This window comes from Mchenga conophoros, linkage group LG3, assembly GCF_057382185.1.
Source record: "Mchenga conophoros isolate Kocher_MC1m ecotype Shallow Benthic linkage group LG3, M_conophoros_male_GT1.1, whole genome shotgun sequence".
NCBI lineage: Eukaryota > Metazoa > Chordata > Actinopteri > Cichliformes > Cichlidae > Mchenga > Mchenga conophoros.
In genome coordinates, this window is record NC_140528.1 from 61,879,002 (window position 1) to 61,895,879 (window position 16,878).

A 16,878-nucleotide genomic window follows, 5' to 3' on the forward strand; every position below is an offset into this window, starting at 1 on the left:
TTGCTTTGAATTCCAAATCTTCTCTTTTTCACTCAAAGTGGTTTCAAGTATTTAAATGGTAATGGCCTGTATTTATATAGCGCTTTACATATCCAGTCATCCACCCATTCACACACTGGTGATGGCAGCTACATTGTAGCCACAGCCACCCTGGGGTGCACTGACAGAGGCGAGGCTGCCGGACACTGGTGCCACCGGGCCCTCTGACCACCACCAGTAGGCAACGGGTGAAGTGTCTTGCCCAAGGACACAACGACCGAGACTGTCCAAGCCGGGGCTCGAACTGGCAACCTTCCAATTACAAGGCGAACTCCCAACTCTTGAGCCACAATCGCCCACATTTAAGAAACTTTAAAGAGAAAAACAGCTAAAGAGCTGCTGTTAAGATTTTAGAGCTGTGGCTGAATTTGGATTGACATCATTGTAGTCAGAGCTCTCCTCTGGGTCACCACGTTGCCCTGTTGAGGTGATCAAATGAAAGCATTTCAAAACAAACTCCCTCTGTTTTGTCCACAAATGCATTTATTATCAGAGAGAATAATTACCAATGTATATTTTGCATTTCAAATCTCACATTTTGTGCACTCACTTGTCTTGTTAATGACTCTGAGCTGAATCTCAGATGTGACATTGGTGTAATCACCTTCTGCTGGACCTGAAATAATAATCTGATTGACTTTCATGTTAAACTCAGCTATTGTATAATCATTAGGGGTGCAACGATATTTGTATCGATATTGAACCGTTTGATATAGTGTTTTCGGTTCAGTACGCATATGTATCGAACAATACAAAATTTTTTATTTATTTTATCAACTTTCCTTCTGACGATGCTGTCTGTGTTGAGAGCTCAGTGGATCTGCGTTCAACTACTCCGCCTAGGCTGCACTGTCGAGGGCAGATTCACTGAGCGCAGCACAAGCTAGCAAGACAGAAGTTAAGCTCTCCTTGCAACATGGCAAATTGAACCTCCCCCACCCTCATTCAGATGTGGCCTTTGGAACTATTTTGGTTTTCATGTGACGTATGACCCTGAAGGTAAGCGTGTCATGGACAAAAGTAAAACAGTATGTCGGATGTGCCACGCAATGCTCAATTACATGGGTGGGAACTACTGCGTTAGCGCAGTTTGCTCGTTAACGTGTTGACGCCATCCAGCCCCACGTGGTAGCTCGTTAATGGAGATTTGCCGTGTTGTGGCGTTAACGTCATTTCAACGAGATTAACGCTGACAGCACTAGTGGGAACACAACGAATATGACTGCACATTTACTCCGACATCATCCTAGTGCAAAGACAAGTGGAAGCAGACAAAAACAAGCAAGCATGCTACTAACTTTAGCCGAGTCATTTAGACAGCTGTTAGCACATGATTCTCCTTATGGGGACCTGATATGTTTAATATGCTGCTGAGAATATAGCCCAGAAGAAGCGTATAGTATAGCTTTTATTTTGGAAAGAGACATTTCTCTGTAATAAACTCTTTTCCAAAGATGAGTGATTTCTAGATCAGATAGATTTATTATTTTATATCCCTTTGTTGTTTCAGCAACATTAAATTTAAATGACAAATTAAAAAAAGCATGAAAAAATGTATCGAAAAAATATCAAACTGTGACACCAAAGTATCGAACCGAACCGAACCGAACCGTGAATTTTGTGTATCGTTGCACCCCTAATAATCATCCAGCTTCCACAAGCTCTGTATTAATGAAAGTGTAAACTTTACCATTTTCATTGTTTTCACACCTTCTGACTGTCTCATAGACACAACGATCACCTGCAGGTCAGAGAAAATCAGTCACCTCATGTCTGTAATACTAATTTGTTTCCAGTTTATTAGTGAACTTTTTGTTTAAAATATATAAAAAGAAAGGTTCTCACCTTTGCAACATCTGAAGCCAAACAACAAGAATGGAAGGAAAATAAACATGAATCCAAGAATTATTCTAAAGATCATCAGAAGAGAAAATGAAGAGCTCTCAGGTGTGGACACAGCAGCTGTAAATAAGAACGTTTCATTTTTAATACATGATTTAGTTCAGCTTATTTTTTAAGCTTAATTCACAAAGTACTTAATTAAAAAATTATAATAAAAAAAGCATTGTTGAACATTATTGATGAAAAAACTAAATCCTAAAACAAAAGTACACATTTGCAGAACACGAGGGAAGAATTCATCTACAATAAATCATATCAGATGTTTTGATCCTGCTCACCTTTAACTGACATCCAGCTCTGTGCTGACTCTCTTCCTGAGTACTGACACTTGTAGAAACCTTCATCAGACTTTGACACTGCAGAGATCTTCAGCTCCCCTCGGGGATCATTTTGAATAAGTTTGTCATTGTGATAGAAAAACACATTGGAAAGTATTTTTTGTGTTCTCAAACTGCAGCTCAGACTAACAGAAGCTCCCTCAGTCACAGGATGAACAGGACTCACCAGGATAGGACCATCACCATCATCTGTGACACAATCACACACAATTGTTTCAGTCACATCAGCTGCTGCACACTTTGAGAAAAAGCTAACAAACAATAATAAGAACAGATTGTACAAATGTTTTTTTTTATCATGAAGATCTGATCTCGTGTATTTAAAAACCGCTATTTCTCCAGATAAATTACACACATACAGCAAAGCTGGGAAAAATGTTCATGTGACGTCTAAATCATGAAAATCCAAGAAGTAAATGTATAATAACATACTCTGTACAGTGATGTTGACTGCACTGCTGAACTCTCCTGATCCAGACTCACACCAGTACACTGCAGTATCTGACTTTGATGTGTTGATGTCACATGTGGATCCAGTCATTCTCCTACAGTCAGAGAGTCGGCCGTCCTCAGAGAACTTCCTCACTCTCCACTCAGTGAAGTTTCCCTCACAGGTCAGTGAGACAGAGTCAGAGGTGAAGTGTTGCACTCTGTCAGGACTCACTGTGAGAGACGCTGCTGAATGAACATCTGGAAACAACATGCAGTGAAGAGACAAAGCTCACAGGTGTTAGGAACAAAAAATGTCAAATTATTATTAGAAAAAAAATAATGAGCTGAACCTTGGTCGATTACAGTGATGACACAACTTATTAGACAGAATCAAACTGACCTGCAGACCAGACAAACTTTGGTCGACTGTGATCAGTGTGATACTCTGGGTCTCCTCTTCCAGCTCTGCACACATATCCTGCTGTGTGTGTCTGTCCATGAATGATGTAGGAGTCCTGTGCAGTCCCACTGCCATCAGGTAGCAGCTCATAACTGGAGGATTTCTCTGATAGATCAGGAACAGCTTTATACCAGTAGAAGCTCCATCCTGCAGACGGATGTTCAACCTCACAGTTCAGAGTTACTGAGGCTCCAGGACTCAGCCATGATGGAGACACAGTGAGGACAGGACGGGGTTCATCTGTTCAACAAAGATTTGCTCTCAATGTTTCGTCTCTTAACTCTGAATTCAATGTCACTAAAATGTTGACTCACAAATATTTATGATGAACTTTAAGAGTGAGACTATCTAAACATATCAAATATCTCAACATGTACTAATAAAAACACATTTTTACAAACTGTTTCTATTTCCAGGTTAAATGAACTATGACTCTACTTACTGTCAGAAACTGTCAGTGTGACTGAATCACTCCACTCTGTTGTTTCATGCTGTGAACGTTTCATTCTGCCCTTACAGCGATAGTTTCCACTGTTGGATGATGAAGCAGATCTAATCCTGTATTCATTTTGATTTGGAGCTTTTATCATGCTGTTTGTTTCCCACTCATAATCCCACTCAGTGTCTCCTCCATGGATCTCACATCTGACAGTGATCGTCTCTCCTCTGTATATCTCAGACCAGTTTGGATACAGAGTCACAACAGGTCTGATTGAGGCTGTTACTGTTCAAGAAAGTACAATAAAAACACATGAATGTCAAAAATGTTAATGCCTTTTGTTCTTCATCTTCCTCCTTAATCAGGAATTTATCTGACTTCATGTTAAACTGACCAGTTTTCCCAATCCTGACTGACTGGCTGTCCTCTGTGTAGTAAACTGGGTTTCCTCTTCCTCCTCTGCACCTGTAGAGTCCTTCCTGTGAGACACTGATTTGTCCATTTGAGTGGAAAACTGCATCTTGTGTGGTCAGGGCTTCAGAGGATTTCTCATCTCTGTACCAGTAGTATTTCCATCCAGATGATGATGATGGGTTCACAGAGCAGGTCAGGGTCACACTGCCCCCTACTGGAACAGCTGTGTTATCAGCTCTCAGTTTGGCCTTTGGTTTATCTGCAGTTCAGTTTAGAAAAAGAACAAAAGTCAATGACTGAATCAAACCAGTTGAAATAACTTGGTGGAAATATGGAAATAATAAATATCACATAACTTTAATGGTGAAGCTGCAACAAACTGTACAACTATCACACAAACACAACACTAATCTTTCATATTTAATTTGCTGCATTTCTAAGTTAAAAACACACATGAGGAACAATCAGTGGATTTAATGTTTCTTAGTGGATGTGGTGGAGCAGCTGAGACAGATTCAACATTTGTTCTGCATTTCATCTTTCATGTATTAGAGCTGCACAGCAGAGAAGTTACTCTCATATGTTTTGTTCTCTTCACTGTGAATAAAAAGCTGCTGTTCAGGTTTTTGTTGTTGGAATAAAAACTAAACATTTTACTGACCAACATGAAAGACAGTTATAAAGCTGTAAGAAAGAAGAAGTGCTTTTTCCTTATTTAGATACTCTGGATGAAAGATCTTACATGATACAGTCAGTGTGATGATATCACTCCACTCTGAGAAGAAATAGTCCCTTCTGCCCCGGCAGCTGTATCCTCCACTGTCAGACTCAGTAGCTCTGATGATTCTGTATTCATTGGATGTTGGAGGTGTGTTTAACTTGGCTGCTCTCCATTCATACGTCCACTGAGCTCCTTCACCTCCCTGAATCTCACATCTGACAGTGACTGTCTCACCGCTGTATATCTGAGTCCAGGATGGCTGCAGGGTCACAGTGGGCTTACTGGGAACTGTTCACAGACAAATATCCAGTTAGACACAAATAGAAACATGAAGATAAAAAAATAAGACGCAATAAATTCTTCTATTTGTCAGGAGGTGTCTCTCATCTCAGGTTTAATTAACTCACAGTTGAATGAAATTGTTAGCACAGGACACAAAATGACATCTCTCAGTTTGGCAGAAATAAAATTATTAATCTCACGAGTTTCTCTAACTGTGACGTCACTGCTGTCCTCTGTGTAGTAAACTGGATCTCCTCTCCCTCCTCTGCAGTGGTACAGACCTCCTTGTGAGACACTAATAACTCTGTTTGCTTCATTTCCTCTCATGAGCTGAGCTTTAGAAGAGACTGAATCACGTCTGAACCAGTCAAACTTCCAGCCAGCAGAGCCCTCCACAGAGCAGCTCAGTGTCACACTGCCCCCTGCTGGTATGACTGAACTGTGTGCTGTCAGTGTGGCTCTGGGTTTATTTGCTGTTGAAGATACAGGAAAACATACATCATGTTATCATTTAGTTCAGGGAAAATAACAATAACAAAATTAATTAATTAATAACAAAATAAATATTCAAACTTCAAATACCAGTTCAGTTTTGAATGAACACCAAAGAGTAGTAGACAGATGTAAACATGAAAACATTACATGTCAGCATGAATCATGGTCCAACTCACATGAAACTGTCAGTCTGAAGGCATCACTCCATCCTGTTAAGAGATAGTCACTGCTACCCCGACATCTGTAGTCTCCACTGTGGGACACTGAAACTCTGCTGATCCTGTATTCACTGGATGTTGGAGGGCTGTTTGTGTTGGGTGCTGTCCATTCATATTTCCACACCTTTCCTTCACCTCCCTGAATCTCACATCTGAGAGTGATTGTCTCACCAGTGAATATCTGAGACCAGCTGTGCTGCAGTTTCACAGCAGCCAAAACTGTTCAACAAACAAATAAACGAACACAAATATTTAAAATATAAAATCAAGATGGAATAATATGTATATATAAAATTGACAGTTATCAAGTATTACTTTCAATTATTTGTGCCTCACCTTGTTTCTGAATTGTAACTGCAGCACTGTCCTCTGTGGAGAAAACTGGATCTCCTCTCCCTCCTCTGCAGTAATAGATGCCTCCTTCTGAAATACTGATCGTGTGCTCTGATGTTCCAGCTCCTATTTTCTGAGCTCCAGAAAACTGTGAAACACGTCTGAACCAGTCAAACTTCCAGCCAGCAGAGCCCTCCACAGAGCAGCTCAGTGTCACACTGCCCCCTGCTGGTATGACTGAACTTTGTGCTGTCAGTGTGGCTCTGGGTTTACTTGCTGTTGAAGTTACAGGAAAAAGTTCATCAGATTGTTTCACGAATGACTTTGACTCAACATGTACTAATAAAAACACATTTTTACAAACTGTTTCTATTTCCAGGTTAAATGAACTATGACTCTACTTACTGTCAGAAACTGTCAGTGTGACTGAATCACTCCACTCTGTTGTTTCATGCTGTGAACTTTTCATTCTGCCCTTACAGCGATAGTTTCCACTGTTGGATGATGAAGCAGATCTAATCCTGTATTCATTTTGATTTGGAGCTTTTATCCTGCTGTTTGTTTCCCACTCATAATCCCACTCAGTGTCTCCTCCATGGATCTCACATCTGACAGTGATCGTCTCTCCTCTGTATATCTCAGACCAGTTTGGATACAGAGTCACGACAGGCCTGATTGGGACTGTATTCAGGAAATGAACAAGTGAATGACAAAAGGGGTCAATTTCCATCAGATACTTTTCATCAGGTAGTGATTTGGGGTTCATTAACTTTGAACTCACCAATTTTGTCAATCCTGACTGACTGGCTGTCCTCTGTGTAGTAAACTGGATCTCCTCTTCCTCCTCTGCACCTGTAGAGTCCTTCCTGTGAGACACTGATTTGTCCATTTGAGTGGAAAACTGCATCTTGTGTGGTCAGGGCTTCAGAGGATTTCTCATCTCTGTACCAGTAGTATTTCCATCCAGATGATGATGATGGGTTCACAGAGCAGGTCAGGGTCACACTGCCCCCTACTGGAACAGCTGTGTTATCAGCTCTCAGTTTGGCCTTTGGTTTATCTGCAGTTCAGTTTAGAAAAAGAACAAAAGTCAATGACTGAATCAAACCAGTTTAAATAACTTGGTGGAAATATGTCAATAATAAATATCACATAACTTTAATGGTGAAGCTGCAACAAACTGTACAACTATCACACAAACACAACACTAATCTTTCATATTTAATTTGCTGCATTTCTAAGTTAAAAACACACATGAGGAACAATCAGTGGATTTAATGTTTCTTAGTGGATGTGGTGGAGCAGCTGAGACAGATCCAGCATTTGTTCTGCATTTCATCTTTCATGTATTAGAGCTGCACAGCAGAGAAGTTACTCTCATATCTTTTGTTCTCTTCACTGTGAATAAAAAGCTGCTGTTCAGGTTTTTGTTGTTGGAATAAAAACTAAACATTTTACTGACCAACATGAAAGACAGTTATAAAGCTGTAAGAAAGAAGAAGTGCTTTTTCTTATTTAGATACTCTGGATGAAAGATCTTACATGATACAGTCAGTGTGATGATATCACTCCACTCTGAGAAGAAATAGTCCCTCCTGCCCCGGCAGCTGTATCCTCCACTGTCAGACTCAGTAGCTCTGATGATTCTGTATTCATTGGATGTTGGAGGTGTGTTTAACTTGGCTGCTCTCCATTCATACGTCCACTGAGCTCCTTCACCTCCCTGAATCTCACATCTGACAGTGACTGTCTCACCGCTGTATATCTGAGTCCAGGATGGCTGCAGGGTCACAGTGGGCTTACTGGGAACTGTTCACAGAAAATTATCCAGTTAGACACAAATAGAAACATGAAGTCATTTTGAAGCCTGGTTTTCTTTTTGCTGTTGTTCAGAGGAGAAAGATTTACTGCATCCTGGTGACACTTTGACTGTAAATGAAGCTGGATTTAAAAGTCAGTGTTTACATTTATTTACCGTGTGGTACACGTGTGTGGTGGCCCACTGGTGTATCTGACTCACACAGCCTGTTCTCCACACACTCCACATTTATAAAGTGATCTACAAATCCTAACATTACAGCTAACAGCTGCATTTTCCCTTTGAAGAACCACTTACAGCTACAGAGACAGGGAGTGAAGGTGGACAGTATATCCTTGTTTTTATGGCAACAAATTTACCTTGAAAGTGGTACAACTGTGTATAATATGATTCACAAGCAGAAAGTAAGATTTACAGATGTGTGCAGTGATTTGTGTGCAACTTTCCAGTTCACACAAACTATTGTACAAATGTGTCGACACAAACCTGAGTAACTGCTGATCATTGAGGCACAAATTTTAACGTCTGGATTGTTTTTCAGATTTCTTTCTTTAAAATTCATCGTCCATAATTAAGGATGATAATAAATATACTTAATAAAATACAAGATGTCTTAATAAGAAGAAGAGCTTTTTTACCTTTTAAGAACTTTTTAACAAAAACTTTAAAGAGGAGAAAAACAGCACAGGCCTGTGCAGGCCTACTTTAAATAAAGCATCATTCTGCAGGTCAGTTTGAGTTCAGAATAAGTAAATAAAATGTAGCTGTGGTCCAATAATTGTAAAATAAGAAGAATAATCATGAAAACTATTTGTATATAATTATGTCTTCAGTCCATTTCAATGAGCGATCATCTTCTGTTGTTTTCATGCAGCCACGGGCAGCCCTGAGTATAAAATACATCAGCTCAGGGTCGAAAACATAAAGATATTTATTGCACAATAACAGCATATCTGGTGATAATACACAGCTCACAACACCTTAAATACATGTGGACGAATCACCTGACACGCACAGATCACGTCTCGTGCCCACGTGGGGTTTTGAGTCTAATTTAACTGCCAGCTTCACACAGATCCACAAATGTGAGCTGCTTTCAAGCCACAAATCATTGCTTGTTGATCATGTCGTGCACATTTGTAACACTTTCAAGAGATATTTGTTTCCTTGTGGAAAGCAGACTTTGTCGTGTTGACGTGAGTGTCAGAACGGCAGGTTTATCTCCAGATCCACGGCTCTGACCCACGGAGACCTCTGGCTGATGCTCAGTGTTCTGAGTTTGGCTCGTAGCTGCTAACTAGCTTTCTGCTCTGGGTCAACTTATGGCAAAGTGCAGAGATGGAGAGAGGCGTGGGAAGGTCACAGCAGCACACTTTTTTCCTCTGGAGGCGGTGAACACAGTGAACAGCTGGATACTAACATGTGGCTCACAGCTGGGCCTGTCAGACTCTCTCTGGCTGCAGTAGCTGCTGCTATAAACACACTTTTCTTTTTCTCACTCTGTAAACTTCCTCCTGCAGATGTTGGGGATGTTGTGTGGGACTTTTATTTTTCATTTTTTCACCCAAAGCTTGCGGGAGCCACAGCTGAGGGGCGGAAGAGCCGCGGGTTACCGACCCTGATCTGACCTGATGTTAGCTGAGCTGTTGATGACCTCGGATGACAACATGTTCAGGATTAACCTTTATTTTTGTTTGTTTGTTTGTTTGTTTGTTTTTATGGCTCTGTGGCTTAATACACAGTCTTTCATGTCCACTTAAAGTCAGTTTAGGATAAAGAAGCATTTAAAGAGAGAGGCCAAAAATATTTAATAAAATACAATTTAAAGACTAACAGCAGCTAATGAGCTATAAATATGCAGGTATTTTTGGAGTTGATACCACAATGTTTATTTCTACATTTGTATGAAACACATGAGAAACTTAATAGAAAGTTTAAAACTCACAAGTCTCCACAACTGTGACGTCACTGCTGTCCTCTGTGTAGTAAACTGGATCTCCTCTCCCTCCTCTGCAGTGGTACAGACCTCCTTGTGAGACACTAATAACTCTGTTTGCTTCATTTCCTCTCATGAGCTGAGCTTTAGAAGAGACTGAATCACGTCTGAACCAGTCAAACTTCCAGCCAGCAGAGCCCTCCACAGAGCAGCTCAGTGTCACACTGCCCCCTGCTGGTATGACTGAACTGTGTGCTGTCAGTGTGGCTCTGGGTTTACTTGCTGTTGAAGAAACAGGAAAACATACATATTATCATTTACTTCGGGGAAAATAACAATAACAAAATGAATTAATTAATAAGAAAATAAATATTCAAACTTCAAATACCAGTTCAGTTTCGAATGAACATCAATGAGTAGTAGACAGATGTAAACATGAAAACATTAAATGTCAGCATGAATCATGGTCCAACTTACATGAAACTGTCAGTCTGAAGGCATCACTCCATCCTGTGAAGAGATAGTCACTGCTACCCCGACATCTGTAGTCTCCACTGTGGGACACTGAAACTGTGCTGATCCTGTATTCAATGGATGTTGGAGGGCTGTTTGTGTTGGGTGCTGTCCATTCATATTTCCACACCTTTCCTTCACCTCCCTGAATCTCACATCTGAGAGTGATTGTCTCACCAGTGAATATCTGAGACCAGCTGTGCTGCAGTTTCACAGCAGCCAAGACTGTTCAACAAATATTGTTAAAAAAAAGAAACAACAACAACAAAACAGGGAACAAAAAAAAAGATAATGCAAAAAGTTGTTTCCAGTAGCAGGTTTTATCATAATTATGTGAATAAATGCTGATTTGTCTTTAAAAATGCCTCAAATACAACAACAAAAACAATAATAATAATAACAGAAAAAATGTTTTAGTTCAAGTGAAATGTTTAAACTCACCAGTTTTCTGAACTGTGACTGAGTCACTTTCTGTAATGATGATAATTTTCCCTTCAGCCCTGCAGGTGTACGTGCCTCCTTCAGACACTGAGATCGTTCTGCCTGATTCATCAGTTATTATGGACTTTTCTTCAGATGACGTTTGTCTGAACCACTCATATTTTAAGTCAGCAGAGTCCTTCAAATCACAGGTCAGTGTCACACTGCCCCCTGCTGGTAGAGTTGTACTGTCTGCTGTTAGTGTGGCCTTGTCATGTACTGTAAGTCGGACATACGACAAACCAAGAAAATTAACGTCAATGCATGTTTGATGAGAATGAAGAAAAAAGTGGAAATTTATTTAATGGCTTTTTCAGCCATATATTTTTCCAACCAACATTCATCAGTCCAGTAAGTAACAATAGGCGATAAATACACACAGGTGACTTTTTGATGGGCTGAGCAATTAATCATGCATGGACTGATTTGTGCATTTAGAACACAGAAGAAGCCTAAACATGGAGGAACTACAGGGAGTGCAGAATTATTAGGCAAATGAGTATTTTGTCCACATCATCCTCTTCATGCGTGTTGTCTTACTCCAAGCTGTATAGGCTCGAAAGCCTACTACCAATTAAGCATATTAGGTGATGTGCATCTCTGTAATGAGAAGGGGTGTGGTCTAATGACATCAACACCCTATATCAGGTGTGCATAATTATTAGGCAACGTCCTTTCCTTTGGCAAAATGGGTCAAAAGAAGGACTTGACAGGCTCAGAAAAGTTAAAAATAGTGAGATATCTTGCAGAGGGATGCAGCAGTCTCAAAATTGCAAAGCTTCTGAAGCGTGATCATCGAACAATCAAGCGTTTCATTCAAAATAGTCAACAGGGTCGCAAGAAGCGTGTGGAAAAACCAAGGCGCAAAATAACTGCCCATGAACTGAGAAAAGTCAAGCGTGCAGCTGCCAAGATGCCACTTGCCACCAGTTTGGCCATATTTCAGAGCTGCAACAACACTGGAGTGCCCAAAAGCACAAGGTGTGCAATACTCAGAGACATGGCCAAGGTAAGAAAGGCTGAAAGACGACCACCACTGAACAAGACACACAAGCTGAAACGTCAAGACTGGGCCAAGAAACATCTCAAGACTGGTTTTTCTAAGGTTTTATGGACTGATGAAATGAGAGTGAGTCTTGATGGGCCAGATGGATGGGCCCGTGGCTGGATTGGTAAAGGGCAGAGAGCTCCAGTCCGACTCAGACGCCAGCAAGGTGGAGGTGGAGTACTGGTTTGGGCTGGTATCATCAAAGATGAGCTTGTGGGGCCTTTTCGGGTTGAGGATGGAGTCAAGCTCAACTCCCAGTCCTACTGCCAGTTCCTGGAAGACACCTTCTTCAAGCAGTGGTACAGGAAGAAGTCTGCATCCTTCAAGAAAAACATGATTTTCATGCGGGACAATGCTCCATCACACGCCTCCAAGTACTCCACAGCGTGGCTGGCAAGAAAGGGTATAAAAGAAGAAAAACTAATGACATGGCCACCTTGTTCACCTGATCTGAACCCCATTGAGAACCTGTGGTCCATCATCAAATGTGAGATTTACAAGGAGGGAAAACAGTACACCTCTCTGAACAGTGTCTGGGAGGCTGTGGTTGCTGCTGCACGCAATGTTGATGGTGAACAGATCAAAACACTGACAGAATCCATGGATGGCAGGCTTTTGAGTGTCCTTGCAAAGAAAGGTGGCTATATTGGTCGCTGATTTGTTTTTGTTTTGTTTTTGAATGTCAGAAATGTATATTTGTGAATGTGGAGATGTTATATTGGTTTCACTGGTAAAAATAAATAATTGAAATGGGTATATATTTGTTTTTTGTTAAGTTGCCTAATAATTATGCACAGTAATAGTCACCTGCACACACAGATATCCCCCTAAAATAGCTCAAACTAAAAACAAACTAAAAACTACTTCCACAAACATTCAGCTTTGATATTAATGAGTTTTTTGGGTTCATTGAGAACATGGTTGTTGTTCAATAATAAAATTATTCCTCAAAAATACAACTTGCCTAATAATTCTGCACTCCCTGTAGTTGCCAAAAAAATACAAAGTGGCTGCTGCATTTGGGCACACTGACGAGAGTGCATTTGCTTGCAGCTGGAAGAAGATGCTGTTAAAACAGCCCTGTTATTTTTTTCTCCTGTTGACTGCTTCTCTTAGCTTTAACCAACATTATTAACAAACTTACTCATGGGCAGATAAATAAATCGCTCTTGTAAAAACGACCAGTGTCAGCCTCAGCCTGTCGTCGATGGTCGATAAATACTCGCCCAACCTTAGTTTACATGAATGATCTTTTTTATTGCGTGCTCATTTATCTGCCGTTTCATAACAACTCTGTTAAACTCTCAAAATACAAAGTCTCAGTGTTGTAAAATATGTCAACAAATGTATTTTCCAACAGTCAAAACCAAACTGAAAAACAAAACAATTTCTTTCATAAAAATATGAACCTGAATGATCTTTTTTCTTTGCTCCACCTGCTCACTGTGAAATGTGGTTTGATAGCTTTAATAAAACAATGGGTAAAGGGTCTTGCAACTTTCAGGTTACTGATTTTACAAAGATTTTAATAAACAACAACAAACAATTGGCCAAAAACACCAAATATAAAATAGTAAGCTGCCTGGAAACAGCTGGATCATTGTTAGAGGTTTTAGAGGGTTTTAACTGTTGGTGGGAAGATAATTGTTTCCTGATGTCCTGTTTAAACAGACGTATAAATGAAAACAGGAAACTTCAGTTTGAATTGTAGATAAACTCACATGGGCTGCAGTTTCACAGCAGCCAAGACTGTTCAACAAATATTGTTAAAAAAAAGAAACAACAACAACAAAACAGGGAACAAAAAAAAAGATAATGCAAAAAGTTGTTTCCAGTAGCAGGTTTTATCATAATTATGTGAATAAATGCTGATTTGTCTTTAAAAATGCCTCAAATACAACAACAAAAACAATAATAATAATAACAGAAAAAATGTTTTAGTTCAAGTGAAATGTTTAAACTCACCAGTTTTCTGAACTGTGACTGAGTCACTTTCTGTAATGATGATAATTTTCCCTTCAGCCCTGCAGGTGTACGTGCCTCCTTCAGACACTGAGATCGTTCTGCCTGATTCATCAGTTATTATGGACTTTTCTTCAGATGACGTTTGTCTGAACCACTCATATTTTAAGTCAGCAGAGTCCTTCACATCACAGGTCAGTGTCACACTGCCCCCTGCTGGTATGGTTGTGCTGTCTGCTGTTAGTGTGGCCTTGCCATGTACTGTAAGTTAGAAATAAAAAAAATAAAAAAAAATCCCCCCAAAACAAGAGAACTATTGTCACTGCAGGTTTAGTGAGAATTTTAAAAAGGCCATTATGTTTTACTAGATTTGTAGTTCTGCATCTGTTCACCACCACAGTAAATCAAATAATTAATGTGACTGAAGTGCAGACTTTAAGCTTTTACTTAATGAGTTTTACAAAAAATAAATAAATCATGAATTGTTTTAGAATAACAGCCATTTCTAACCACAGTTAGTTCAGTGGGAGCAGAACTAAACTCAAAACAGCTTTACTGATGAAACTTCACATGAAAACCAAAAACCCGGAGAGGGCTGAGTGCAAAAAACTCGGATACTAACCAAGAAATACAGAAAAAACAGGGAAAATAACTATGAGACAAATCACGACAAAGGCTGAAGTACACACATGTAGAGTAGTGGCAAATTTCTCTACCAAGCTTTGAAAACATAATTTTTCCACTTCTTAATGTGAGATGTTCAGATTTATTTCTGACTCGTACATACAAACAAACAATGTCACGGTCAAAAAACGATTTGCTGCTTCAGTGCACATTTCCATTGCCGTCCTGGCTCATTCTAACCTGCTACCACACATGTGATCTAATGTTTTCTTACCCATCACATTAAACTAAACTAAACAAATATTTCTCTTTAGATTGGCTCTAACATGTAGTAATCAGGGAACTAAATCGGGGAGACAAGACAGAGGGAAGAAACACCCGAAAACAAGACACGGGACAAGGGACTGTCAAAATAAAACAGGAAGCATAAACACTGAAACAGAGACTAAGACACAATCTTGACCCAGACAAAAGGTAAACAAACATGAAGACAAGTCTGACTAAGCACAGGAGATCTAAGAGAAACACAGACTAGACTCAGGGAACACAGCAGGATGGGAAACAAGCTTGAAGAATAACTGAAAAGATAACTATACACACAGAATATGAATGAAAACATAATCTAAGAAAAAGTTTAATATTAGAAAAACTAAAAACTGAAAAACCACAACAAACCAAGTGAAACAGAGAATATCAAACAGATGCTGAGAGTCCAAAACTGAAATGCTTGGTCCAAAATCCAGGATCATGACAGATACAGATCGATACTGTTCAGATTTTATAAACAGGAAGAAAAGAAAAAAAAAATCTTACCTTCAGCATTTCCATAGAAGAGTGTGCTGAGCCCTAAAATCAAGATTGAAACATCATCCAACTCTTTGAAAAATGTGCATTTTCAGTTGATGTTCATCCTCAAATCAGTTTCTGAGTTCATAAACTATAAACTTTAAATGTAAAACAGCAGTGTATCCCACACAGTGTTAAAATGAGCCAAGTCAGCACCAATCACATTCTTAGACAAACTTTTTCACCTCCTCGTGATATTTAAATAGTTTCTTTAATCAGTAACATGCAAACAGAGAAAGTCAGTGATGTACTTACAGAATAACTCCAGCACGCAGAGCAAAGAGCGCCTCATCCTCACATCCAGCTCTGCTGCTTTAACTGTTTTACTTTGTACTAAAAATTAAGCAGAAGAAAGAGATGTTGTTATTTATATAGATACGAGTGTAACTTCTTCTTCTGACTCTTTCTGCTTGCTTCCTTTTCACACTGAGCTCAAACAGCAGTTGTAGCTTCGACTGCAGCAGTTCCTGTATATTCAGAACAGATCAGCTTGTTTCTTGTGTGGTTCCATTTTTGTTTTCTATTCTATTCCTGTTCTGTTACTAAACCCAAAGTTGTTCTGACTTGAAGGAACTGAACCTCAACCCTTCTGATTATAAGAAGATTCTAGCTGCTCTGCCTCCTCAGCTACAGCCATCCTAATGGCTCCAGCACTGTTACATTAATTAAAGTTTATTTATTTTTAAAGTTGATGTTTAACTTTGGTTCTAAGTCCTGTAGCAGCAGTAACTTGAGTGAATGATGCATACTGAGCAATTATACAAAGCACAGCAACAAGCATGCATTGCTTTATTGTGTTAAACAGTTTTATTTGACTGAACTTCCTCTTCCCCGTTTACACATAAAGAGGTGTAATAGCTGCCACATACTCACTAGAGCAGTGAGCAGACAGTAAATTCACTTTGACCATGTCCACACTAGCCTGGATAAATTTGAAAACGGTGTTTTCGTCTGAAAACGCTCCACGTCCACACTATTGTTTTCATGCGTTTTCACTGAGTTGTTCATCTATATTGAAACGGCCAAAAACACTTACGTTCCAGTACTGCGCATGCGTGAAAAGCAAGAAATTTCTGTCTCCCACTTATTTACTTTCCAGCTCTTTGAAACATCGCGGCAAACTGAGGCCCAGCACAGAGGAAAAGCACAGAGTTTTTTAAATGGACTAACAATGAGGTGGAGTTGTTGCTGCGAGTAACACAAAAGTACAAAGTTGCAAGAGCGAGTGAGAATTAAAGAATTTGAACAAAAGCTATCACACTGCGACGCAAAAACGACTTTTTTAAATGTATCCTCTTTGGAGAGCGTTTTCAAAAAGCTCAGCTGTCCTTGACTGAAAACGCCGTCAAGGATGCTCTCCTGGATGGGGATGGAACACAAAAACAACTTTTTCTCTCACTTTTGGCCTTCCGTCCACACTGAGACGGCCTTTTCGGTCACGGAAAATTGAAAACGCTCTCTAAAGTGGATCAATTTGAAAAACGCCGTTTTCGCGGCACAGTGTGGTCGGCGTAAACTGAGACTTTTTAAAACGATGACGCGTTTTAGTCATGTGATGCAGTCATGTGACCAATTAA

General features: G+C 39.7%; 1 protein-coding gene across 1 annotated transcript; it reads right to left on the reverse strand.

Annotated features, from left to right (window-relative positions):
• Window positions 1-381: 381 nt before the first annotated feature.
• LOC146579903 (basement membrane-specific heparan sulfate proteoglycan core protein-like) lies at window positions 382-9,964 on the reverse strand. The gene is made up of 13 exons (XM_085268027.1): window positions 9,838-9,964; window positions 7,616-7,882; window positions 6,077-6,349; window positions 5,699-5,959; window positions 5,228-5,497; window positions 3,614-3,895; window positions 3,112-3,411; window positions 2,712-2,969; window positions 2,220-2,468; window positions 1,885-2,001; window positions 1,730-1,780; window positions 590-655; window positions 382-458 (listed from the first exon to the last, which is right to left on the reverse strand). Exons 1-13 carry the CDS (start codon window positions 9,962-9,964, stop codon window positions 382-384), a joined length of 2,598 nt encoding a protein of 865 aa, XP_085124153.1.
• Between the last annotated feature and the right edge of the window lie 6,914 nt (window positions 9,965-16,878).

Bases quoted from the DNA above. Each gene is read 5' to 3' on its own strand.
- LOC146579903 (XM_085268027.1), bottom strand. From the start codon at position 9,964: ATGAGAGGAAATGAAGCAAACAGAGTTATTAGTGTCTCACAAGGAGGT. The intron at 5,498-5,698 runs GTGAGTTGGACC...CTTCAACAGCAA, and splicing joins CTTCAGACTGACAGTTTCAT to ATAAACCCAGAGCCACACTG. The intron at 2,002-2,219 runs GTGAGCAGGATC...TCTTATTTACAG, and splicing joins GAGCTGGATGTCAGTTAAAG to CTGCTGTGTCCACACCTGAG.